Source organism: Larus michahellis, chromosome 1, assembly GCF_964199755.1.
Source record: "Larus michahellis chromosome 1, bLarMic1.1, whole genome shotgun sequence".
Classification (NCBI taxonomy): domain Eukaryota; kingdom Metazoa; phylum Chordata; class Aves; order Charadriiformes; family Laridae; genus Larus; species Larus michahellis.
The window spans coordinates 204,565,533-204,592,446 of NC_133896.1; the positions used below are offsets into that span (position 1 = coordinate 204,565,533).

At 35.5% G+C, this 26,914-nt stretch overlaps 1 protein-coding gene across 4 annotated transcripts in view; it reads right to left on the minus strand.

Annotated features, from left to right (window-relative positions):
* The window catches only part of ATM (ATM serine/threonine kinase), an 80,009-nt gene that overhangs the window by 19,476 nt on the left and 33,619 nt on the right, over positions 1-26,914 (minus strand). For all 4 annotated transcript variants that reach the window (XM_074570119.1, XM_074570091.1, XM_074570101.1 and 1 more), the window contains exons 26-47: positions 26,420-26,666; positions 25,778-25,896; positions 24,347-24,473; positions 23,006-23,205; positions 20,748-20,922; positions 18,623-18,787; positions 18,212-18,344; positions 16,038-16,133; positions 14,486-14,657; positions 13,919-14,060; positions 13,628-13,804; positions 13,055-13,229; positions 9,666-9,753; positions 9,144-9,299; positions 8,095-8,203; positions 7,647-7,735; positions 7,449-7,551; positions 6,232-6,380; positions 4,664-4,768; positions 4,048-4,167; positions 2,708-2,942; positions 834-1,001 (exon numbers count right to left, since the gene is read on the minus strand). In XM_074570119.1, coding sequence (XP_074426220.1) covers positions 834-1,001; positions 2,708-2,942; positions 4,048-4,167; positions 4,664-4,768; positions 6,232-6,380; positions 7,449-7,551; positions 7,647-7,735; positions 8,095-8,203; positions 9,144-9,299; positions 9,666-9,753; positions 13,055-13,229; positions 13,628-13,804; positions 13,919-14,060; positions 14,486-14,657; positions 16,038-16,133; positions 18,212-18,344; positions 18,623-18,787; positions 20,748-20,922; positions 23,006-23,205; positions 24,347-24,473; positions 25,778-25,896; positions 26,420-26,666 — 3,250 coding nt within the window. The remainder of the gene's footprint in view (positions 1-833; positions 1,002-2,707; positions 2,943-4,047; positions 4,168-4,663; positions 4,769-6,231; positions 6,381-7,448; positions 7,552-7,646; positions 7,736-8,094; positions 8,204-9,143; positions 9,300-9,665; positions 9,754-13,054; positions 13,230-13,627; positions 13,805-13,918; positions 14,061-14,485; positions 14,658-16,037; positions 16,134-18,211; positions 18,345-18,622; positions 18,788-20,747; positions 20,923-23,005; positions 23,206-24,346; positions 24,474-25,777; positions 25,897-26,419; positions 26,667-26,914) is intronic.

A 26,914-nucleotide genomic window follows, 5' to 3' on the forward strand; every position in this document is an offset into this window, starting at 1 on the left:
AGAAGGGCAAGGAAGCTGGTGAGGGGTCTGGAGAACAAGTCTTATGAGGAGCGGCTGAGGGAGCTGGGGTTGTTCAGCCTGGAGAAAAGGAGGCTGAGGGGAGGCCTTATCGCTCTCTACAACTACCTGAAAGGAGGGTGTAGTGAGGTGAGGGTCGGTCCCTTCTCCCAAGTAACAGGCGATAGGACAAGAGGAAATGGCCTCAAGTTACGCAAGGGGAGGTTTAGACTGGATATTAGGAACAATTTCTTCACTGAAAGAGTTGTCAAACATTGGAACAGGCTGCCCAGGGAAGTGGTTGAGTCGCCATCCCTGGAGGTACTTAAAAGACAAGTAGATGTGGTGCCGAGGGACATGGTTTGTGGTGCAGCTGGCGGTATTAGGTTAATGGCTGGACTCAAAGGTCTTTTCCAACCTAACTGATTCTACGATTCTCTGCCAAAACAATACTGGTTGGCCATTAGTTATTTTAACTATTGTCACAGAACAAGATGATATACTTCTATGTAACAGTTTTGTTTACAACAAGTTAATTTTTTATGAAGGGAAATCATCTCAGATTTTAAAAAGCTATATATTTCACAGTGGTGGCTGTGGAGGCAAAATAATGAATAATGAATTCTAACATTTGCCACTCTCTCAGACTCTCACCCTGATAAGATTTGCTAATACAGATTTTTTTTTTTTGCTTTCAGACATTTTGAAAGTACTAAACAGATTTAGTAATATTGCAGACAGCCTTTCAATTTTCTTCCAAAGGAAAACTTCCGAAAGTGAAAATAGGATCTTAAATAATTTAATTCCCATAAGTTTATACATTATAAAACACATACCTGAAACCAATCTGCATCTAACTTTTTTATCATCCCTTTAAGAATATTCAGCGCAAGACTCTCTTCCTTTTTAGCCCAGAAAACCTGAGCTTCTTCTAGCTGCCATTCAGAAACTCCATGTCCCATTGGATTGTGTTGTTTGATCTGAAACATAGCTCTTTCTGGAAGCTGAAATTGAAAACAACTTTATAGACAATTCTGTAAGTCAAATACATGTATCTTACAGCAACTCCATCTTCATTTGCTCCACTTGTGCAGCATATTCTGCCTATCCAATGCTAAGAATTTATTTGCAGCAAAGAGATTGTTATTTTTCTATATACTTGCAGAAAAGCCTGATTTGCAATAAAAATAAACTATGGAATTAAACTTCACAGACTCTCAAATAAAGCACCAATGTTTAACATTTTACATTACTTGGAGGTAATTGCCTCCCTCTTAACTCGTGTCACTGGTGAAATAACATCCTCATTATTTCGCAATCTAATGTCACTATGACAGCACAAAGAGCAAACTCTTTATAACAATGTCAAATATTGAGACCAAAGTGTATTTTCGCAAACTGTCCAACCAATAACCAAATCGATCAAACTTTTAAATAAGCAAGGTAAACAATTAAAATGTAAGAATGCCTGTGAAGGCCAATGTAAGTCTGAGTACTTCAATTAGTGGTCAACGTGATGATTCTGTATGGCACACTCTTCCTTCTCTTGACGGATGGTAGTGGCACCAAAGAGGAAGAAAAGCCTTTAGTTGCAAAGAGAGCTTCCTCAAAAACTTTCCTCCATCCAGACACTTAGTGTTGTCAACTACTGTCAAAAGGAAAGGGTTCTCCTTCCATGGTCTGAAAGACTGATAAAGCCCAGAAGTATGCCCCAAAGGTTGCACATGACCTACAACGCTGAAGAGGCTGAAACGAAAGTGCATTCAGAAATGCACTGGCTCAATCTCTCAGAACCTTCTAAATCCTTCCAAAATATTGCACCCCAATTTTAATCTTCTTCTGTAACTAAAAATCAAAATCAAAAAAAATTCTGTTGAGGCTCTTAAAGGACACTCATCACTACAGTGTTAGTGGCTGGGCAAGCATGAGATAAAAAAATTCTAAAGAAGTTATTTTCCCAAACAATTTCAGAGACACTGAGTAAACCTTGCAAATTTATGAAATCAAAGACAGCCATTACTACTGATTTCATCATTGTTCACAAAAAGAGTTAGAACCTTCCTGAAATCAAAGTTTAATATAGTTTCACATATGTGAATCATTGAACGTCTTTCCAGGTTATGTATTTAGCTGGAACTGTTTTCTGCAGAGGTTTTATTGTTGATCTATAAATTCTTGTTGAGTTACTACTCCAGATGCAATACCCAGAACAAGCCAAGGCTGACTCTGGCCTTTAAATGCACTAGCAGCTGCAGAAACCATTGCATTAAGTCACTCACAGAGAGAGATGCACCACAGTGCAATGGTGTTTTGAGAGTATAAAACCTTGAAGACAACACTAAATACACAGATGCAATGGTGTTCTTCCTGCAGCTTTATTCTGGAACACTGCAACAGGGTGATGCAAATGAAAACTGGATATATAAAGACTGCACCAAAATAAAGTAACAGAGCTATAAGAGCATTCTCACTAAAAATTTCATTTTGATATTATCTACCTCATAGAGTAGCTTATAGTTATGACCACAATTCAGAAAACATGCCCATAAATACAATTTATGAGTAAGTTCTACATAGTTTAAGTCTCCAACTAATTGATTCATTGAATAAACTTAAAATACAGTTAATCTTTAGTACTGTTAAAAAATGAAGTTATTTTATAAACTAAAAAACTGAACATCCATCATTGATCTTTCCTGGAATTTTTTACCTGTGTATTTTTAGCAGTTCTTGCCAATCTAGAGAGATCCACTAGATGTTTGGTCAGGATGTCTTTAATACATTCTCTTTTGGTATTTTCATTCTCCTTTTCGAGCAATATCTCCAAAATTACAGTGCGCAGAGCCATGATAGGTTCCTGGAAACGGAAGTCACTGTCCTTGAGAAGCTGGGACTGTCTCTGCCATTTCAAATAAGTATCATTCAGTTGTTGAGTAGTAACAGATCTGCAATTGTTAGCAAAAGAAAAAAGAACCGTTATTAATTCTCGATAAGTATTAGTGAAATGCAAGATGAGTAACAAAAGTAAACTACCGAGGCAGTTCACAGTCTACAGTTCAAGAAACAGTCCGTAAAACCCTACAATGATTAATACGCGGAATAAACTGGCAGGCTTCCAGTTTTAATAGACATGAAGATCAAGAGATCAACATTAGCAAGGTGAACGACTCCACTGTAAACATTCTTGATTAAACATCAAAAACAGTTGTGTTAAAGGTCCGTCAGCAAAGGGGATCATATTCAAAGATAGGGTTGCTTAAAAGATTAAATGTAGGCTATGAAAAAGACTACTTAAAAGATTAGAGACCAAGATTCCTATTTTATTATGTAGGTTATATATGGATTAATATAAGAATAAATTCCAAACTGTGACGTTGAAGCTGTGTAGGTTGTCACTGTACATATTATTTTCTTAGGTGATTCATTAACTGCAAATAGCAATGGTTCATAAGGTCCTGGACATGCTAAATGACTGTAGTATGACTATAAGCTACCAAACGACTACAGCAGAAAAAAAATAATCAATGTTAATAGCACTACAGAGATAAATACCTTCCTATAATTAAAAGGCAACATTAAGAATTCAGATAGAATACTGATGGTAATAGTGGTCCATGAAGAAAGTGATTCAAACTGAAACAACTTTCAATAGATCTATGGGTATTACCAAGGAAACGGAAAACATTTTTAGAAAGGAAACTAGAAGAGGATGACTCAGTTACTTTAGTAAACCAAAGGCTAGGAGATACGACTGCTACCTTGGAGTATACCACGAAACTCAAACCAAAGGAAAGAAAACAATTATTTAAAATACAATACTGGCATAATATCAAATAATTAAAACTAGACCATGAATACATCTAGTCCGGAAACAAAGAGAATCTAGATTTGTCTTCACATAGTAAAGCTAAAATCCGTATCATTTTTAAGATGAAGTTTGAGATGTTCACGAATACAATTTGTTGAAGTAATTTTATTTTTGTGCTAGACTTGATTACCAAAAATCTTGAAAACTGAGAAAGAAGTATGAAACAAGCTTAAAAAAAATACCTGGAGAACAGCAGACCTATATTTTCCAACTCTCCAATTAGCTGTAGTCTGCAAAGAGTTGGATATAATGAATAAACAGACTCAAGGCTGCCTTTGCACAGCTCTTCTACTTCATTCACTCTGTGGATTTAACAGAGAAATAGCAAATTATTTTTTTTAATATCCACAAATAATTCCAAAGTTCCATAACATAATTTCCATACAGTGAACAGAATTTAAAAAGCAAAACTATTCTGTTTGTAGTTATTTTGTATTACCATTGAAGTTCCAAAACTAAGTTTGTCAATAAATGAATACATGGTAAGCATATATAAACTCCAAAGCCTACGTCATAGCTCAGCTAAAGAAGAGTAGTCAGCATTCAAATCCACTTAAGAGGACCACAAAGTAAGGTATGTATACTACAGGAAACATATCTTCAATTGGCACACGAATTGTATATGCACAAAAAGTTAAAAAACTTAGAAATTAAGTTGCAGTCCGGAAGTATTAATTTTATTCTATGCATGAGTCTTTATTTAAGGCCATAAAACCCCAGTACAATCTTTTATACATAACTTGTGACTACAAACACACACACACGCTCTCTAACAGGAGAATATTTGCATACAGTTACCTGGCATCTTTAAGACTGTCATAGAAAGCAGAGAATTCCTTATCTCGTAAAGACTGAAGAGCATCATACAATGATTCATGGTACCCTGGTCTTCCTGTCTCATGTCTTAATAATAAGACAAAAATAACATAAAATAAAAGGAAAACTGTTTCTCTACAAAGAAGAAAATTTTATGACAAATTTTTTTAGTAGTATATTTTCTGTAGTTGTATGTTTTACATGATAAAAAATAATGCAACCCTTAAATTTTAAATTCATGTAGTATTTTATAAATTCAAGCTATTATTTTAAAACAAAGAAGAAACAGTAATGGTCAAAATGTTTGGAATATGAAGAATATGTTCAAGGTTGTATCAAAAACACAACACAAAACCAACTGCACGATAAAAATTTAATCATAACACTTCTCACAGTATTATGCTGAAAGATATATATTACAGCATGTATGCAACTTCAGAATCAACAATTTTTTTAAATTTACCTTCAGAAATATTTTTAAAAAGGAAAAAATAAAGAAAATCGGAAGGCTGAAAACACCCATAGTGTTCAATTTAATTTTCTCTTCTTTGCCCTTTTCACTTTTCTTTCTTCTTCTTCTTGACCCTTCTCTTCCCTGCCATCTCACTCTATCTCTTTTCATCTTACATGCTGTTTTTCTGCCCCTGTATTAAAGCTGAATATTCTGTTTGCCTACGAGGTTTATAACCAAAGAGGTTTATACAAACCCTAACCCAGGGACAAAGACAGCCCACGTGTATGAAGTTCATTCTGATTGTGGCATGACAGATGCCCTTCAAAAGCACACGTCTGTGAAGTCCTTCAGGTCCTTCTAAACAATGATCTAAAGGCAGTGCAGGAGAAGAGAATGCACACACCAAGAGTAAGTCCCCCAGACCCATCTCTCTGTAAGAGTCTCAGGAGACATCCTCCATTCTCCTCACCACTAAGAGTTAACATAGGAGGAGTTACTGAAGACCCCATCATGTAACTTCTGCTTTTGCCAAAATGTAGTGAAGCTATTCTGTATCCCTCCTAAAATGTGCGATGATGTAGCTGTACTAAGGGACAGAGTTCACCCTATATCCCGGCCAGACAACATGAAATAACTAATGCCAGGCATCCAACATTACACAAGGGCGGAGATTACTCCTTATGAAAGAGTAGCCATGAATCAACACCGATGTTTCCTTATCCAGGCCTTGATAACCTCTTGTGGCTTACCAAGTAATGTTTTCCCCATTTGCTTATAAATTAAACATTAAAAACTATCTGTCCCTCATATGTACTTAAGATGCACCTACTATCTGAGTTAAAAATGGAAAATTTTGGTTTATAGTTATGAACAATCAAAATGAAGAATCAACTGCAAACAGTTTCCCAGCAAAATGAAAAGTGATTTGCATATGAAACAGACAGGTCTAAGTGAAAAAGACTGCTTTTCAATTCAATGATTAAGATAAATTAGGTGACCTGCTTCATAGAAATTATATTCTAATTACATCTTTTTGCTTGCAACTGAAACCATTGCCTTTCACTTAAAGAACTAGCAAAAAAGCAAGTTGGTTTACTTGACAGAAGAGATGTGGCCCCACTGCATGTTCCTCCATGCTGCCTGGTAGCGTATTTCCTGTAGTTCCGCACACCACTCAGTGTTTTCATGTTCCAGTCCTTTTAAATACATGGAAAGAGTGTGGCAAAGCCCAAAATTTTGCAAAGCCTGGAATTAACAAAATTACTGAAAGTTGGTTTTCCTCCTTTAATAAACTGAATTGTTTTTTTAAAAGGCTTTATTTTACCTTGGGAAACAAAGAAGCCTTTGTGGGTAAGGCTGAACCATAAGTATTTCTTAAGTCAGCACTATATAAGATGAAAACTTTTTAATAAGACTACTAATCACACTATTGATACCTGCAATCCCGGAAAAACAAGTTTCATTACTACTGTGGCTGGCAGTCTTTGAAATAAATTGCTATGTTGTGTTTCAAATGAACTGTCTGCTCCCATTTCTCCATTCCATCGTTCCTGAGTAGTAAGCCAAAACTGGTTTTACTTCTTAATGAACTGTTTTTCCTAGTAGGGATTTGAAGTTTCCTACAACTCCTAAAGTCCTATCTGTTTGAAGACCAAAATGACTTTGCAGTTGTGATCACTTATCCCGGTTACGTGTGCAGACATTATGAAGGAGAAACACAATGGAATTTTAACAATGATACTAAATAATTTGGGGTAGGAAAAGAAAAGTACTACAGGAAAATGAAAAGAGGTGAAACACAGATATACCTGTGCTATGTTATTACAGAACTGGCATAAACATTTTTAAGCTAAAAAAGCAACATATTTTTAAGGCATCAATAAGACAACATCAATTCTATTTATTTATTTTATCAGAAATACCAGTTTCAGTAAGATAGTTGCCATAATAGAGAGGTTTAAAGCATCAGATGGCAAAAATAACCAACTACATTACTTTTTATATCCTGTCGTTTTAGGAGCTGGCCAAATTCCGTATAAAATTAAATATATTTATTTTGAAATATTTCGCAACATTCATTACCCAAGACAGCGATGACAGGTGAGTGACGAGAGGTCTAGAAGTCTTAATGTTTTCTGGACGAATACTGAGTTGTGTTATATTATACAGTTTGGATGCCTATGACAGTGGGCTGGACTTGATGACCGAAGAGATCTCTTTTAGTCCTAAAACAATTTTGTACTCACTACAAATTACTCTCAATATTATGGATATCAATTCCTCCATTCATTTCCTATTATGAAATAAAATTACCTCTATTATTCCTGCCTGGCGAGTAGATGGAGAGAGGCTTGCCTCAAGGTCATATGTTACAAGGGCTTTCTCCCATACTGCTTCATGCTCGTATGTTCTTATCCTGTTGTAAGTAAACAAGAAGTTTTCAATTTAAGTTCCTTACTAATAAATGAAAGCAATGAATTTAAAGAACAAAAGAACATTAATAAATTATACCGTGCTAATGGCTGCAACATTCTTCCTCCACCACAGCCATAGAGACTGTCAGGTTCTCCAATGCTTCTATATATGTCCATGAGAAGGTCCTAGAACACAGGCCATAAACCAAAGAATTACCTCTTTTGCAAGCAGCTCAAGTGAGTTTTATACATATCAATGTGAGTTTTACAAGTCCCGTCATGGAACATGTTGTTATCATTGCTTAGTTTTCCTTTATGCAGTACCTGAGCCTGCTGTCATCACAGGAAGAAAAGTTTTGTCAGTCTAGCAAAACTCTTCAGGACTACCTAACTTCTCTGCTAAGTTATTAAAAAAGCAGCGCTGGGCCTCAGGTGGACTGGTTGAAAAGCAAAAGGCAGTCGAGTTCCCTTTGAATTAGAGCATGAGGACAACTTTCAAATACAGTTTGAGGTTTGCTTTCGCATTATGAAGCACCCACATGTACCTGTAAACTTATGCCAGTTTCTTCTTTGCTTTTTTCATTCAAAAGAGTAATAGTTGTTCTTTGACTTTCCTCTTCAAATGACAAACTCTTAGCTGCTTTAAAAGATGACCTAGAAGAAATGTTTTAACTGGTAAAGTTAAAAGAAATTTCATACAAAGAACTAAAGAAATCCTAAAACAACACTTGAGAAGTAAGAAGCACAAACACCAAATGCAAGATCAGGCCTGTCATATCCCCAGGTTATTCAAAATGGCTTTCCACCAAAATGACACAGTGATAGCTGAACTGAGAATATCAATATCAAGGGATTTCAACATCAAGGTGATTTTTCAGAGAAAAAACCAAACCCACCTTGTAATGTCTAATCTTTTATTAAATCAAATTGCTTTTGTAGATGCCTGAAGCAAGAATGCTCTCTTCTGGGAAAGAATAAAAGCAACTACATAATATATATGCTTACAACCATACTTCTGTAATACATTCACTGCCTCAGGGATACTTGTCACCAAAATGAAGCTAATAAACTAGTTCCATATTTTGATCTTTCTAGACTGGAAGACAAAGATAATTGTCCATTATAGAAGCAAACTCCTACAAGGACCATTCAGCTCTACCCACACAATTCTGGTCACCATTCTGTGGTTTCCTTCTCCCCTTCATTCACTTCTGGCTGTAATTTAACCACTAGCACACTATTAATTATGAGAAGCAGAATCTCAAAAATGTTCAATTTAGAAAGTGAGATTCAATACGTTTTAGTATGCAGAAGCACGAACTCTGGTGAAGTTTCTCCAGAACACACACTACTAAGAAAACTTCCTGGTTAGAAGTCAAAATGACACTATTTTAAGTGTGTCCCAGCTAGCAAACTAGCAAGGTTGGGCTCACATTCAAGGACTGGCAGAAATACTTTCCAGGACAATACACACACCTAAGGAATTTTTTTAATGTTTCCTTGACTTTTCACATAACAAAACACTACTGGGTCACACAAAATGTGATCCATTTTACCAGAAACGTCAATAAACTGCATTCCTCAAGTCTTGTACCTTTCTTGCTGTTTGTCTATATTTATCTTGTCTGCGTAGATTTCTGTGTAGAGCAAGGCTGTGAAGTGAGCAGCACAAGACTGTGCTGCTATAGCAACCTCCAGATAATTCAGCTTTAGCCAGAAGCTGTCATCAAAAACTGTACCTGAAACAGATCTGATTAAATAAAGACTTTAATATTGCTGTAACAGACCTTCTCTCTCACATTAAACAAAATAAATCCAATCTACCTATAAAGCCTTCCAAAGGCTAATTTTATTTTAGCCCCCCCCCCCCCTCAAAATCCATACCACAAAAAGTTTATCAGACAAAAAGATTTTAGAAAACTCCTTCAGCATGGCTAGAACCCCGTAAGGCTAGCCATATCACTTCTGTAACAAATGCAAGGTCACTACTGTATCTTCATTCTTTTAACTGACATGTCCTCCACCACCACATCCTTCTTCCCTAATCTAGAGCATCAACACATCTTAGAACAGTCATAATTAAATTAAAGTAACATTTTGCAAAGCTACAATTCACCTCTTTTGTCTTCTTAAGTAATCAACAACAGCAAGCATGGCTCGTCGAGATACTTTATCCAAACTTCTAAAATTATGGGTTTCTTGCTCTGGGTTGTATATTTCAAAAGAAAGAATATAATGAACTTTTGTCACAACATATCCATTTACAAAATAAAAGGGTGTATTTTGTACTTGAGAAAATAACTAAAAACTGCCTTGGACAGCATTTCCAAAGTTAAATAGTTTGTCACAAAACGTATTTCCCCTCGTTATATGATGTCAGTGACATTACAGTAGCTCATACCACAATTTTCTTTATTAAATTATCTTTCTATTAATAATTTGTGGATTTTTTTTCTTCTTATAGAATTCAGAGATGATCCAATGTCATTGCACAAAGCTCCAAAACAGACCTCGTCCCTTAGGACTGAGCCATATAAACTTATTCCAAAGCCACAGAAATACTTATTAGTAGCTTTAATGTAGATTTTATAGAGCATGTATACTTATACAAAAACCACTATCTACCACACACAGACACATACTTTTTAAGAATTTATATTTCAATGCCTTGCTTCTGGATTAAAAAAAAAAAATAAAAAATCAGATGGCTATATTGTGTTCTGGTCATTGGGTTAATAATTTTTTAATTTTTCTCGACATTTTTAATTCATAAGTTACAAGAAGCAAGAAATAGGAAAAGCATAAGCAAAGGTTTGATTACTACTACACCACAGTAAGATGCAGAACTAGAAATTTCCCCTACAGAAAGCAGAAGCCACGTAAAAAAAGAAGTATCTGAGCATTTCGTGTGCTCCAACAGAAATGAACAATGCTTACTTTCCACTGCTACCACAGACCTTATAGAAGAAATACCAACTCCTTCTTTATAAGTCATCTCCCAAATGCTAAACTTTCAAAAGACATACAGTAGAGACATCTCTCAGTTCCTAACGCACCATGACATTTTTCTCGCCAGATCCATCCCCATGTGCTGCTGCATTACTTGCAAATGTAGACAGCGTCTCACAGGCAAGGTCCATTCTGTTAGCACTGCAGAGTCAATGCCCCAAAGAGATTACTGCTTCCTATTTCATAATGTGATCAGATGAATAACTGAAAATTTCTGAATGAAAAAAATTTGGACTAGACGATCTTTAAGTTCCTTTCCAACCCAAACCATTCTATGAATTATATCTGGGTACCAGAAAGTATTAACGAGTCAGGGGAAGGAAAAGGCACTGGCCAAAATCGGAAGAAAAAAGTTATTCTTTTTTGAAAAAAGTTGTTCAACAGACCAAATGACTGTAATGGTAACTATAAGATGTCAGCATGTTGTTCATGGTCACTTGCTAACAAGAAGCTTACGGACAGAAAATGAAAATGGTGTTGTGTTTTTTCATGGCATCAGATAGAAATTCTAAATTCTAAGGAGAATAATTGAACATGACAGATTCGTTCAACAAAAATTTCACCTCTTCTGCAAAATAACGGATTCAGCTGACATATAATTCCAGACAGACTGACAGGCGCTAAGTCCAAAATATTCCTCATTTTTAGTTTGGTGGGTTTGACTCTTGTCAAGCAGTTGGCAATTTACAATTAGGTTTGGTTTCTCAGGCAGAGCAGCGATTGGCATCATGTTCACACTATTTACGCTTTAAATTGACAAGATTAACAGGCAATACCTAGAACTTGCATGTCAAAATAGATCAACAAGAAGACTCTTGTTCAGAAGCACTCAACTCGCTCATGTCTAACTCCTTGGTCTTTGCCACAGTTTGGATCCTGATGGATTGGAATGAAATACATACTGGTTTTCTAGGAAGTTTTTTTCTCCTTGTTTTGATAGGTAAGAGTTTCTCCTTGAAGAAACTGTTAGTCAGTCACCAGATGTTTAGAATACTGCTGACCTTCTATAATTCTAGCTTTGGAAGTAACATATCTTTGCTCTGTTGGCTACTGCACCTCCAGTTTATCTGTAATCAACTACATAGACAACGAGCTGTGTGCTACTTCCGTTATTTCTTTTGGTACCAAGACAGTTTTTAATCTGAAGAACACCATTTAAAGCTTTTACATGTCCTTTATTTTGCTCTTATTACCTCAGTAAGATCCCTTGCATAGAATCACAACGTTTGAAGAAGCCTCTATGATTTGCTCATTGGTGTCACTGAACTAACTGCAAGCTTACAAAACTGAGAAAAATCCCTTCATATTTTTCGTAGAACATTTTGGGTGACTCTGCACATCTGAGCATAAACCTGTGCAGCGGTTTCCCTGGTTGCTTACAGGAAGGAAATAGGAAATTGTTAATCCTTTTCTATCTCACGAAGTAGAACAATAATAAAAATATCTGGACCGTGGGAACAGCTTGTTACCTGACTTCAAAAACGTGAAAGAATACTGCTCCAGTCTTTCTGGCCAGGCTAGCCAGCATCTATGAAATGTACCTTAAAATACTCCTACTATCATTAGGCTTGTTTACAGCACTCTTAGCAGAAACTGCAACACTAAGTGTTCCTTTACCTCTCTGGCAACCTGAAGCTTGCATGGCTTGCCTGTAAATAGACTGCAAGACATGGTACAGACTCATTCCTTTGGTGATTTGTCACTGAAGAAGGGAGTTGGAAGACATAGCAGAGTAGCTACTGCACAAAAAAGTATTAACCTGAAGTTGCTGTTATTTGTGTTAAGTAAGTGACATGCACCAATAAAAGAAATACATTATTTCAGCTCTTGAAAAATAAGTGCATGTACCATTCACATAGTCTGATAACAAAGATCTTATTGTTTACACAGATTTATGCTAACTTCAACCACAATCTCATTGGAAAGGACACCAGCCAGCTTGATTAGAAGATACTTTGTTTTTAGTGAAACTTTACTGCATTGCTCATAATCTGCTGCAGTTCTTTCGGTTACAACTTCCTTTCATCCTGCTGGAATGGAACAGGTTTTTTGAATGTATAGGAAGACCATTATGAACATGAGGCAGAAGCTACAGCAAGGGTTAGTCTTTCTTCCAAAGGGAAAATCCAGGTGAAAACTGCCTCTAATCACTCTTGTTTGAGTAAGAGAGGAATTTAACTGCCAATTAGTCATTTTAAGAGACAGTCCAAGATTCAGCCTTGCCACAGACAACATTGGATCATATCTAAATTCAGCAAGTAATAAACATTATCCACTTGTGAATAAGGAAAGAAGCTATATAGAAGAAACTACTTGGGTGCTGTCAATGAACAGCTTCAAAATTAATGGTATACCTCCACTGAAAAAGATCAAACAATTGGGCAGAAGCTTCTAAAATTCTGTCTGCCTACAAGTGTGCATCATACGTTTGATGTCAGAAGATAATTTTTTCACAACCAGAATCTTTCAGCTGAAACAAAAATATTGTGACATTACCTGAATCAGAATTTGGAGGTGTAGTAGATCTACTAGAGGAGGCAAATCTGCAACAGGCTGTAAAAAACTTCTGGATATGAACTGACAAAAGATTTCTCCAAGATTCATCTGGGTCATGAAGGAGGATATCATGAATCAGGTATGGAAGCAAAGTTTGACACAAGTCTGTTTTCACCTAGAAAACAATCATGCACAGCAGCTGCTAAGAAAAACAACCAAAAGCCTTTCTTTCTCAGGTTATAACCAAACTGACAACTACTCAAACAAACATGCAATGCTTGAGAAAGAACACGTAATATGAAAAACGTAAACCACTCAATAGGGCTATGCTGGCATTCAGTTACAGTAGTCATATAAAGTTCATCTATGTTTACAATTATCTCTCTTGTATTTCAAGAGTGTATTTTATTGGTATCTGCAATATCTGACTACGAAGGATCTGAATTACTGTTAAGAAAAAGTAGTAACTTAATAGCAGAAATTACTATTTGCTATCAAGATGAGTAATCATATACTTTTGTGCACCACAGCGCACATACATATGCATATATACATATGTATAATTTAGCTCACCTCACATAGTGGCTTCATTAACTGGAGAACTTCATTTTGCACACCTCCACTGTCCAGTATTGAACTAGTCAGGTGCTTGATCCAAGTCTCGTGACTTTCTCCCAGAGGAATCCACAGGTTTGTGTCATCCAAAGTTTCTAAAGGAGCTTCCGTATCATTAGCAGGTACTACAAAAAACTAGAAGGAAAATATATGTATTGTAAATATAAACAAATTCTACGGCATTTAAAAAAGCACACTGCAATCTGCACAGACTAAAACATATGAAATATTAACTATCAGAAGAAATACCTTTTTCCTAGACGTTCTGAAGGGCTGTAGATAGATTAACATGGGATCAGCTTTATTTTTATAAACTTCCCAAAATTCACTGCCAGACTTGGTGGCTAATATGTTTTTCAAACAGGAAACAGCAGCAGCTCTAACATCAATACTGAAAGAATAACATATACAACAGTGTTATTATTCATTTCATTCAGATGTTTTATTTTCAAAATCACCTTAACGCAGGACAAATAATTCCACCATCTAATAACACGTGCGTCGAATCAGAAAATTTTGGACTAGGATATGCCATTGCATATTTTGTTATAAAGCAAAGCCTCGGTATTTACTCCACAGCACTGCTATCCTCCACAGCACAGAAGAGATTCTCTGGCTCCAGTCCAACTAGAGAATTTCTAGGCAACATGTAAGCTTGACTGGATAAGTAATCTGAGTATAAGATAAGTAACGGTTGGACATTAACAGGTGTTAATAACACTTCGAAAATGTTACTCAGGTGATTTGAACAACGTACAACTTAATGGCTCGTATTAAGCTTTGAACTAATTAAATTAAATAAATAAGTATACTCACCAATTATCTGTTAAAGCAGTATTTATTTGAGTTAACATTATGAAGACCCACTGAAGTTTTCTATCTTCAAGTAAGTCCACTGCTTTAGAATCCAGTGCATTTTCAGCACGCTGAAGAGCTATGGTGGAGAAATCCATGGGACCTATTTCTCCCAAGCAACCTCCAACAGCCTCTGCAAATGCAGGCAATTTTATAGTCTTATCGCACTAAAACAAGGTCTCAAACTAAAAAGTTACAATTAATATAAACTACTTTTAGAACTGAGATTATTATGGGGTAAAAAGCTGTAAACATTTAAAAATAATCACTTGAGAAGCTTTATGATTAAAATTACATGTACACAAATCTTGCAGCTTTAGACTCATAAATAATACAGTTATGCTTTCTAACTCAATTTTTTCCGCTGCCTATGGCTCTTGATTTTGCAGTTTAAATTAGATATGGATTTTCTTTTTGCTTGTGTCAGAAACAGGTAAGTGCAAAAGGTCAGAACCACAGCCACTAAGAAACGCTCATTTGCATTCCCTAAGGGTACGATAAACACAAACAGTGGCCTGCGGGCACAAACAGTGGCCTGTAAACTCAGTAGAAATTAAACTACATTTTAGATAAAAGGATGTATCGATGTGTTCCTCATTTGCTTTCCAGAAAAAATATTTTATAAAAAACACATGACTACATACAAGAAACAAAAGAACAAAATGGACCTTGAAAATAGTTTTAATAAAAGGATGTTAATGTTTGTCAGAAAGAACCCCAAATCTATTTCCCTGCTCTTTCCTTCATACTGGGCACATGTGTTTCAATTTTCTGCAATGTTGTTTTAACCACCAGAGCAAATAAAGAACAGACTGAGATATACAGGTTGTGTTTTGAACTAAATTTAACAAATTATCTATGGAAACACAATGCAGAAAAGGCTGAAACTTACAGAGGTGCTGAAGGAGGTATCATACTGAAGTCAATGTGAGCTTCAATTGCTCAGTGTTTGTAATTATTAGTCTTTTAGACGAAAAATATATTAAGGCAAATGTGCTCATTACTCATGTTTCTGTCTAGTTTAGACAGCTGATTTCAGTAAACATCACCTTCACGGAGTTACTCCCCATTTGGGGAAGAGAAGATCTGGATTTTAGCTTTGGATCAAACATTAATCAGGCGCTCAATGTAAATGGCGAGAATAATTTTAATAATACAGAAGAGGCTTTAAGATGGAGAACAAATATTTTAATTTCCACTAAGGCATACCTTTCAAATTTTCAGATAAGTTCTCTTTGATTTTTCTTACTATTTTGCAACCTAATAAAGTGATGCATGTAACAGCAGATGACTCTAAAGAAGAGACCAGGGTCTAAACTGATGACAAGTTATTAGCCAAAGCCGTAAAATACAGTGACTGAAAAGAAGATGTATCCCTCATTTTAACATTCCTGATGGCTCCCTCTGGCAGGAAATGCAAATAGCAGTCGGAAGTAACACTGAGCATGGCAAAGGTTCCGACCTGGGGTTTGCAATGACAGCCCCAGGACGCCTGTGGGACTAATTAACTTACCCAGCACTGCTTTTTCACCTCTGCGGTTAACTGCCATCTTGGACAGCTGCAGTAAGCTCACCACCAACTTCACTACTACAGAATCTTCAGGCTTTTCTGTCATTCAGAAAGAAAAAAAAACAACCCAAAATGTCATTGTGTATTTGTAATGTGAAGACATTAGAAGAAAATACTGCTTTAGTAATGTGAACATGCATTATTAATGTTAAAGCAAGCTGGTACTAAACAGTACATTAAAAATGTATTCATTTTTCTTATTCATCAAGTCTTGAAAAAATGTCTATCCATTTGACCATGCCAAAGAATCCCCAAAACTAGAATACACTGTTACTATTTTCAGTGTTTTGATGTAGAAATTATAATTAAATACATGAAATATTAGCATAAGTTAGTGTAAGAATGTTATTTAAAACAGTGTAATCGTACTATGTGACTCCAATGACAGCGCTTAATCTAATATCATCATTCTGTTCTAAACTGGAATCCAAGGAATATCTCAACATAAGGTTTTCTACCAGGAATTTCACAGAATTTGACTAGCTTTCAGTTGCCTAATTAACTTTGCCAAATTATAAACTTTTGAGATGGATATTTCCTTACATATCTGATGCCTGCCTGAGGTCTTTTTTTTAAATAAACATTCCAAACAAAACTGTTTTGTCATTTCCAGAAACAAGGTCTAGGAAAAAATATGATGACTTACCAATGTAAAAAAATAAAAGCAGTATTTTCTTTAAAAAAAAATATCCTGCTGCCCTGTTGACTGGGATGGAAACCTGGAATCAGGCTTTATGTTTGTTGACATTTTATAAAAATGAATACGCATGCGGCCAAACTGCAGTAGTTATTTCTTAATGTTATCTTTCAGAATACAGTTTTATAGTATGCTAAAAATATTTATCAGTAACTGATTTTTTACTTCTTTTTAAAACCTACAATAACACTACTAGTAAAGTTATCTCTAAGTGCTTAATAGACTTCTAGTGTAAGGCAAAATCAAGGCAACAGGCCCATCAAGCTTGCTCGCCTGCCTCCAACAGAGCAAGAGTACTTCCTCTCAGGCTTCGCCAGTCAGCAGATCGGGGATTTCTGAGCAGAGCTTCATACCTAATGATCTCCGTGAGGTATGTCTAACTCCTTTTAAAGTCCACTATGCTTCTGATCTCCACAGCAAGAGGCAGTACGTTCCATGCTGTATATATTTTCTTTGAAAAAAATATGTGGTTTCTCTTGTATAACTGCTGCCAGATAATTTAATCTGTTCTTGTGCTGTTATAAAAGTGGTAAGTGCTCCCTACTCAGCTTCCTCATACCATTCATCAGTTCATACACCTCTCCGTATTCCTATTCAATCTCTTTTCCAGGCTCCCAAGGCTCTTCTCTGATGAAAGCTGTTCCACACAAGTTTGTTGCCCTTTTACTAACTCTCTTTTCAAGCAGAATTTTGAGACTAAAATTGTAAATGATATTCGAGATGTGGAGACATAATGCACTTACACCATGGCCTTACGCCAGACTACTGTTCTTCCCCAAATTTTACTTTGTACTTATTTACAATGAATTACATCAGCTATTTTTATCTTCCAGCCATGCACACAAGCTGATGAAGACTTCACATAGAGGAGAAAAGTGAAATGGCACAAGCATCTGAAAACCAAAATAGGAAGGAACTGGGTCTGGACTGAGGGCTGAAACAGAATGCTGGGATGTGGCAAGGTTCAACTAAACTAAATCCTACCGTTTTAAAACTTCTGTGAGCTTTACTTTCTAACATGTTAAGTCATTAATAAAATATAGCTTCATTACATTTAAAAGATTTAGGGAGATTCATATACAAGAAAACTCATTACGCAGCCATAAAGCAACTTACTCATATGTTATCCTGGACATTCACAATCACAAGTGCCCCATGCCAAAAGCTAGAAGGGCATTTTATCCTCTCTGCCATATAACACCTCATATAATATTTATAATACACTCTGATAAAGATACTTCATATTTTGCTTAAATAATAAATGCAATTCTGCTCTGCATGTGAAATTATAATAAGGTTACATTGTTAAACATACAAAAAACAAGACACAAAATAAAACATCCAGTGTCAAATTAGTTACATCGCTACACACCTAAAACCAGATACAAAAGAAATAAAATACATAATCAGAGGTCAGTACCCTGGAAATTTTTCAGGAGATCCTTCATCTGATCTTTGTATTGTTCCAATTGTTTGCGTAAATCATACAGTCCTTCAAGTCGTGTTAAGGGCAGTGAATCACAAACACCAACTGAGAGAAAGTGATTAATTTCCTGCAAAACAACACTTTGTATTAAGCACACACAGCATACAAATAAAGGCTTCAAGTAAAGAAGCTGCTCTCAGCAGTCCACAATGTGGATATTAATAGAAGCAAAATAAGAATGGAGGCCTACAAATATCTCAGTGTCTGAAACTGTCAATAAAAAGAATCCACATGCCTAATTTAAAGCTTTCTCAACTATACCTATCGCTAGAAAATTGTTTTTCTTTTTAAAGTTTACGTTACACAAACCACTATGTCATGAGATAGATTTTAAAATATAATTACCTCCAAAAGAGAATATGGTCCTTCACTGTATTTTATTTTCTGCTGAGCTGCTCGCAAATCTTTAAAAGCAGGATATTCAGGAAAAGGATCTAAGCATTTGATTGCATGATTCAGATTTTCATTATCCTTGTTATCTATCACCAGATACTTCAACAAGCCTAGGACCTGAACATAAAAAGTAAATGAAAACCAAAAAATACAGATAAACATTTTTAAGCCTTATTTCTTATTCAGGTTATAAAGTTTGTATTTCTCCAAGTCCCACTAAATTGAGACCTGAATAAAAAAAAAATGGTAAGATAACTTATTTAGAGTGTTAAAAATTATAAAATGTTTAGAGATGGGAAAATCACAGCTATATTCTGAAATGGTGAGGTGTTTTTGATACTCCCCCTCCCAAACAGACTTTCAAGCTTTTCTTATCACAGGCTGCAGTTTGATCCTGTCTTTTGATGAAGCTGATTTCAAATACTGGTCAATACAATCACTAGAATATTGATTTAGCAACACAGTGCGCACAAGCAGTCCTTTTGATGATATTAGAACTTCACTATTCTTACTAACTAAAGTGTCAGTAATTTGAAATCTGGACAAATGTCTAAATATCATAATTTACTGCCCAAATCACTGACCTCTGGCAGAATTTGTTTTATAACAGTTCTACTACTTGAATAAATGTTTGCTAAAGGGGTACCATACTTGCTTTGCAAAAAAGCTGCTTTTACTCTTTACTTACAAATTAATGCAATTGGGATATTCGATCCAGGCAGTTTTGAGGGGTCTACAATCTAAATGATGAGGTTTTTATTTGGAGACTTTTATTTACCTGAAAATTATTAACTAGTCTCCATTCAATGCTGAAAGAAAAATAAAAAGAAGAAACTGAAAAGTGACCACTAGAGGAAGGACTTCCCTGCAGGAGTATGATTTGAGAAGGTTTCATATTGGATATCATTTCCAATTCAGAGCAATTTTTGCCCTCCCCACAGTTTCTGCCCAGGGATGCCCTGACATGTTGCCTTTGCAGTTCGTTGTGCATGTGCAACTGTTTGCATAGACATACTATAAATCTGATCACGATCATTAAGCTAAGAAGATTGCCAGGTTATTTCAGCTGAATCAGCAAAGATGAAGACAACGTAGGGCTACATTGCAAACATGAAGGTGCACAGGGTACTGTGGGATCAGATTAAGCCAGAAGGCAGTCATGAGGACTGAAATGCAACAGGCATACTCTTCTCACCTTCGGCTACTAATTATAAGTCTCTGAATCTAAGTATATTTCCACCCCCAGCAGAATGCACGTACAAATCATTACCAAACAGAAAAGGCGGCTTATAACACAACAGAAACAGCTTCATTTCCCTTTTAAGGCCTATGTGCTAGATTTACTTTTAGTGACAATTTGTTAAGTTTAAGTACATAGCTGAACAACCGAAATCTGTTCTTTGCATGTATTTCCTCTTTGTCTTCTAGACACCTTCTCCTTCCAAAGGTCTTCACCGTATTTCCTGTGAAAACATCCACACAGCTTTCTAGGTAACTGCTTGGCTGCTCGATGTGCTTGTACTGATTAGCTTGCCATCACCTGCTATTTTAGCAATGCCTATGGTCTCTCTCTCTTTCCTTTAGTGTTATCACTGATTCAGTGTCTTTACTCAACTACGGTAACAATTCTTCTTCAACTTACCCTGAAAGTTTTAAACCTCTTTCAAATTTGGCTGAAAAAGGAGCAGATTCAAAGCAGACATAAAAGACATTCCAACAGCATTAAAGCTCTTTAAGAAATATGATTTTTTTTTTATAGGCTGAGTAAATAGAGAATTAGAAAGTAAGTGATACAGTAATCTCAGCAATTATGACAAAATACATCTCAATCACTGTTTAAAGCTGTAGGAATTAAATACGTAACAGAATATTTATCCAACTAGAAGTACCAAAAGTAAAGACACTTTTATTTAAAAAAAATAAACTATTACATCCCAGATAATATTTTTTATAGAAATCTATAAACCACAGAAAAAAGGAATTAAAATTGAACGTGAGTATAGATACAGCTTTAACTAAACAGCAAACATGAACTAAAAAGCTCAGAGATACAGAATAAGCAGCAACTCAAAACTACCTGTTCCTGAATCTCAGGCTGGTCCACAGCAAGAGGTATTAGGGTTCCTACAATAACATGAAGGTGGCTCTCTAGAGCATCATTGCAACACGTAATCGCTGTGTGGCAAACATGATGAAGAAGATCACAACAGAGTGAAAAGCTGCGCATGGATATGTCTCTGATAATAACAGGTCTGTCACAGGAAACAAAAAAGTGAAATTAAAGAAATACGAATTGTCATTGTCTCAAGTATTAACCTATTACACAACAGGGAAGAATAGGGGAAAAAGGGAAATGTAAATAAACTTTAGGAGGAATTGCTTCTAAACTTTAAAATTTATCAACTCAATCAGCTGTAAGGATTTAGCTCAGGAAACATATGAGAATGAAAACACACAGGATTTGACTGATTCCTTTAAAAAATGGAGTAAAAAGCTTAGAGGAAAATATATTCCAAAAAGAAAAAAAAAACCAAAACCAACCCAAAAAGGCTTTTAGATTATTATTTGCCAGAACACTGTTGACAGAAATGGAGGAAAGTGGAAAAAATGTTCTCTAAACTCTCCTCTCTCTGACATAACCATTAGTTTAAAAAAATATAAAAAAAATTTAGGCTACAGAGGACACCTGGGGATTATCTAGTCCAGCTTCTGCCTGAAGCAGGGTCAGCTTCAAAGTCAGATCAGGTTCTCAGGGTTTCATTGAGCTGAATTCTGACACATTCCTTTGACGGAGAATCAACAGCCTCTCTGAGCAACCTGCTCCAGTATTTAACTATTCTCACTGCGAAAAACTTTTCCCTTATGTTCAACCAGAATTTCCCATATTGCAACTTGGTGGGTGCTACCTCTTGTCCTGTCACTGTGCGCTTCTAAGAAAAATCTGGCTTTACCTTCTCTACAAGGTATCTTCCCATCCAGAAACTGGAGAACAGAAATTAGATCAGTTTGACTTATCCCCCTGGGGGGTCTTCCACTCAACTCATCCCACGTCCTGGCTGGGGTGGCTCCACACTGGATGCAGTGGTCCTACTGGAGCTTCATAAGACTCAGAAGGGAATGACTACTTCCCTCAACTTCGGGGTTGTCTTTGTTCAACTTCACAATGTACCTGTTCTCCCGCTCCTACAACTAGATGAGGTCCCTCTGAAAGGCAGCCTTGCCCTCCAGTGCATCAACTGCCCCCGTCCCAGTTCAGTATTGATCACAATAATAAGTCTCATAATAAGGCCATTTAACATAAAATCCACACCCCTCTTCAATATTTCAGGGCATGGAATGCTCCCAACAAGCAAAGCAATCAATTTGCACTTAAATTCAATGACAAATTACTTGATACTTAAATTCAAGTATCTAAAGGGTGGGTTGAAGGAGGATGGTGCCAGACTCTTTTCAATGGTTCCCAGTGACAGGACGAGGGGCAATGGGCACAAGGTGGAACATAGGAAGTTCCGTTCAAATACACGGAAAAGCTTCTTTATGGTGAGGGTGACAGGGCACTGGAACAGGCTGCCCAGGGAGGGTGTGGAGTCCCCTTCTCTGGAGATTTTCAAGACTTGCCTGGATGCAGTCCTGAGTACTGTGCTCTAGGCAATCCTGCTTTAGCAGGGGAGTTGGACTAGATGATCTCTAGAGGTCCCTTCCAACTCTGAAGATTCTGTGATTCTGTGACGTTCAGGTGAATAACTTTCTTGGAAATCCAAAGCTAAACTTCAAGTAAGAAAATATCTCTAGTCCTTATGAAAGATAAGAATCTATTTAAATCTTAAGCCTGAAGTACCGGTTTACTCCATCTGAAGACAAGCTAAGACAACATGTACTGATTCTCACTCATTTTGTTGGCTACTTACTGGTGAGAAAGTGAATGTCAACACTCTTTATTAACTCTATAAGCGCATTTTATTTGGCATGTGCTTACTTTACCTTAACTTCACAATTTGACTTTACTCCCACACCCTTTAAATTCCCAAACACCCTTTCTGTCATCAAAATCTCCCAACGCTTCTTATGTCTACAATTTGATAGCCTATTATAGATACAAAATTCTGCTGTATAGCAAACACTTAAATAGAAGGAGAGCACAACACATTCCAAATTTTAGTAAGAGTTCTAAATTTAAATTCCAAAATTATCAAAGAAAGGCAATTTAATTTTTTCTTTCAGCAAATTTCAATTATTTCTACAAATGAATTAACATCTACTAATGATACTGAAATGTATGGCTACAAGAACAACGGAGCACAGACAGGAAGAACAAGATATAATTATTGTATTTACCTGCTATTGATGTGGTGAATCAGGGTGTAAATTACATCTCTGAGGACAAAAGCCCATGCTCCTCCTAAACCATCTTTTATCTCTTTAAGTAACAGACTAACGAATAAGTGATAAATTATAAGAACTCTGTGTTTCTTGTAAATGTTGTTTGCATCTGATGCATGCTTACAAAGGGCTAGAAGGATTTTCTGGAATGAATCCTAAAAATGAACAAACTGTGAGTAAAAAACTAATTCATAATGCTAATACAGAAATGCTTTATATAGAGAAAAAACTTAAGCGATAGATATATATTTTTTTTTTCTGAAGGACATGGACAAAAAGGCTTTATTATTTTTACCCGTTTAAACAAACAAAAGACCTGTATAGAAACCAATTCTCCAAGGAGGACTATAAGCCCCATACCTCCTAATTTTCTTTTTTATTTTTTTTTCCTCCCACATGAGAAAGGCTATGCACATTTTTCAGAAAACCAAACATTTATGGCAGTTTTCACCAACAGGAGAAACATCAAATAAAAACCATTATGTTCATATGTATAAAATGCATTATTTCATAGAATATATCAATGCAGACTGTAACTGTTAAAACTGTAAACTTAAAAAAACCTAATTATCTTAAAATACTAGGCAGGTTGTGTTACATTCTAAACAATTTATTTCACTGGCTGGCAATATTAACTTTTACACTCAAAAGATTTCGACAAACATGGTCCAGAAAAAGGTTTTTTTCTTTTTTTTAGATTGTTTATGGATAGGCAAAGTAAGTTGTTGACAAAAAATGCAATAAAATAGCAAAAGCTTTGAAAATATATGTTTCTAAGGAATGCAAGCCAGTAATATGTTTATGATTTATTGCAAGGGTTGCATAATTTTATAAGCCTTCATATTTGCCTTTAAAAACTGAAAATCAAATGTCTAAAAATTGATCACAGACTATAACATTTCACAGTCAGTAGGGGAAGCAAACTTTAATATCTTAATCATAGATAGTTTTTAGACGAAACTGTCCAAATGTAATTATTTTTAGGATATTCTTCAGAAAGAAATAAATTGCATCTAAATTGTGTCAGATTTACCCAACCTTTAAATTAATTCTATTTATACATTATTTTATATGTATTATATAATGCTTGCAATAGTTCAAGCACATAATTTTTGTAAGGTTACTGTGTCCCTGAACTTAGGACTTCTCCTGTTTTAGAAGGTAAACAAAAGAACAGAAAGGTTTCTAAGGTTGTATTTTTTCCTCATATATACACGACGAAAATGTCCAATTAAACCAAAATGTACCCATTAAAGAAATTTTATATTATACAGAAAATCATCATTACATACTTACAGGGCTTTTAGAAAGAACTGCTACAAGACTTTTTAATTTGCTTTTATGACAGTTGCTAATATAGTCTAAGGTTGCCTTAATCACATAAGATGGAAAATGAGGAGGATTAGGAGCAGGATCCAGTTCCCTAAATGAATAGAAGAGAGATATTTTTTTTCCTTCCCAAAAATCAAACCCCATGTATTAAATAAAACAAGTCTCATTGAATAAACAAGTAACTCCTAGGAAATCTTTCCTGCTTTCATCAAGTAAGAAGCACCAAAAGCAGAGTGACATATATCTTATTTTTAGCTGTCTGTTCTCCCTCCATGGTAGCTTTCTAAGTTGTACTTTCTTACTATTCTTTTATTATTTTTTGAAACATCATATTGCTAAAAACCCACACATTTGTCTCATCTAAGGTACTTTGTAAGAAAATCTAATTGTAAGTCATGAATAAAGCTTCTGTATTTTTGTACTTATGAGAACATTTGTTTGAGAAAAAAGTAATCGTGAATATCCCCATTATAAAAAAAGTCACCTTTTCTGGGACCTCAAAAAGAAAAGAAATGCATCATGATAGTAATAAACCAGCAGCATTAAGTTTCATCACTCTTATTCTTACCATCCCCCTTCTTAGAAAGGAAAACTTTGGTTACAAGCAGACACCACAGTCTGTTAATAAACTCACTGAAACGAACTTATAAAGTTCTGAAATCCTCAGCCATTTAACTTTTGGCAGGTTTTCATAGAAATGCTTTGGTTTCTTTCAACTTTGTATTTCTAGAATAAAAATACCTTCTTCAATAACTTGAGAAAGTGTAATGTTTTCCAAATAGTTTGTATCTAAACACAGAAATCTGGCAAATTATTTCCAGATATAATCGTGCAAATAGTGATATATTTAGGACAACACCAAAGATTGAAAAGCTCATAAAAATGAAGGTATTTATGGCATTAGAATATTGATATTAATTAGGAATTCATTTATTTGCCATTGCTTAAGCAACCTCCTTACCGAAGGCAGGAGCTGCCATTACAAAAACTGTTAAGAAACAGTTCAATTCTCAGTGACTTCTAAATATTTAAAGACCTTTAGAAGAATCACTTTAATTTAGACATTAAAACCTGATCAATTTTACAGAGAGGGCAGTCCATCCAAGTTTGAACTAATCTAAATTAGCATCGCCATAGTCCAGCTCACCCATGTACAACAGCATTCTCTTGCCCGCTCGTTCGTTCTTTCTGTAACTGCAGTATTATAGAGGTTCTCCTCACTGATACTGGGGAATAACTACGTGAGAAAGCACGCCTGTGACACATCATTACCAATGACACCAAAATCCTTTAATTTTCAACTTTCGTCCACCTCTTCTTATGCCTGAAGAGCACATTTTAATGCACAACATTATACAAATACACTCAGCATTAAGAAAACCTACAAACACGTACCTTACGTATTTACTTGGATGAGCTGCTGCTTCTGCTGTGGTATCAGGTAGTTCATGAAAGGTCATCAACAGTTCAACCACAATCTCCGGTAAATTATTATGAGATAAATTGTCAATTTGCTAGAAGAAGAAAAATAATGTTTTAATAAGAAAAAGATATTTTAGCTAAAATAATTTAACATTTCGTTTCCTTCTGAGAAAATCCATTTTTTCAAACTTACTTTACAGTACCTGGAAAAAAAAAAATTATGCTTAATTTTACTACAAGTTCTGAATACAGAGTCTGCCTCTGGGGAAAGATGGCTCCTCATAAAGCATTAACAAAATATTGTAAGAGGAAAACAAGGCTGACTTAAACAGATGTATGACACGGAAACACAGGGCTGTATAATGAATAGTAAAAAAAAATTTTTATCACATCCTGAAAAAAATTATATTTCAGGTCATCAACTGTCTGCCTAAAAGGTTCTAATTAAACAGCTACTTGAAAACTCTGGGATAAAATTTGTCTAGTTTGGCTTTATTAAAATAATAATTTTGTATCTAAAAACTTGAACTGTTTACACTTTTACAGAATATATAGAAATTTCTTTCACGTCTATTAAATGCCATAGAACTCAATTTACACATTTAAAACAGCTACCTGTTTTCCTAAGCAGTTTTCATCCTTAAGCATGTCGTAGACTTTAGAAGCCGTATCTCTTTGCTCTGCTACTTCACTCTTTCCGTGGCTTTGATAGGCAAAATATGGGAGGATGTTCACAAGTATCTTTGGAAAACAGTCTGCTAGAACCTGCCTCCAGTCTTTTTCAATCTTGTTGGCAAGTGATTTCACATCTTCAAATTGACTTCTAATCACCAGGTGTGGAACCAAAACTTTATAACAAGACCTACATGTAGTAAATAAATTTCCAGAACGTCCTTGAATTTTTTTTTTAAATCTCAAGCATAATATAGCAAATGCCATTCCTCTACTGTATAACTAAACTTGTAATTATTTACTTAGCTACCACTATACAAAACATCTTACCAGCATAAATATAATACACAAGACACTTGGAATACATTTTAAAAGCTCCCAAAATGTTATCTTACAACAAAATCCTGATGCATTACTACACTTGGGAATTCGAAGCCC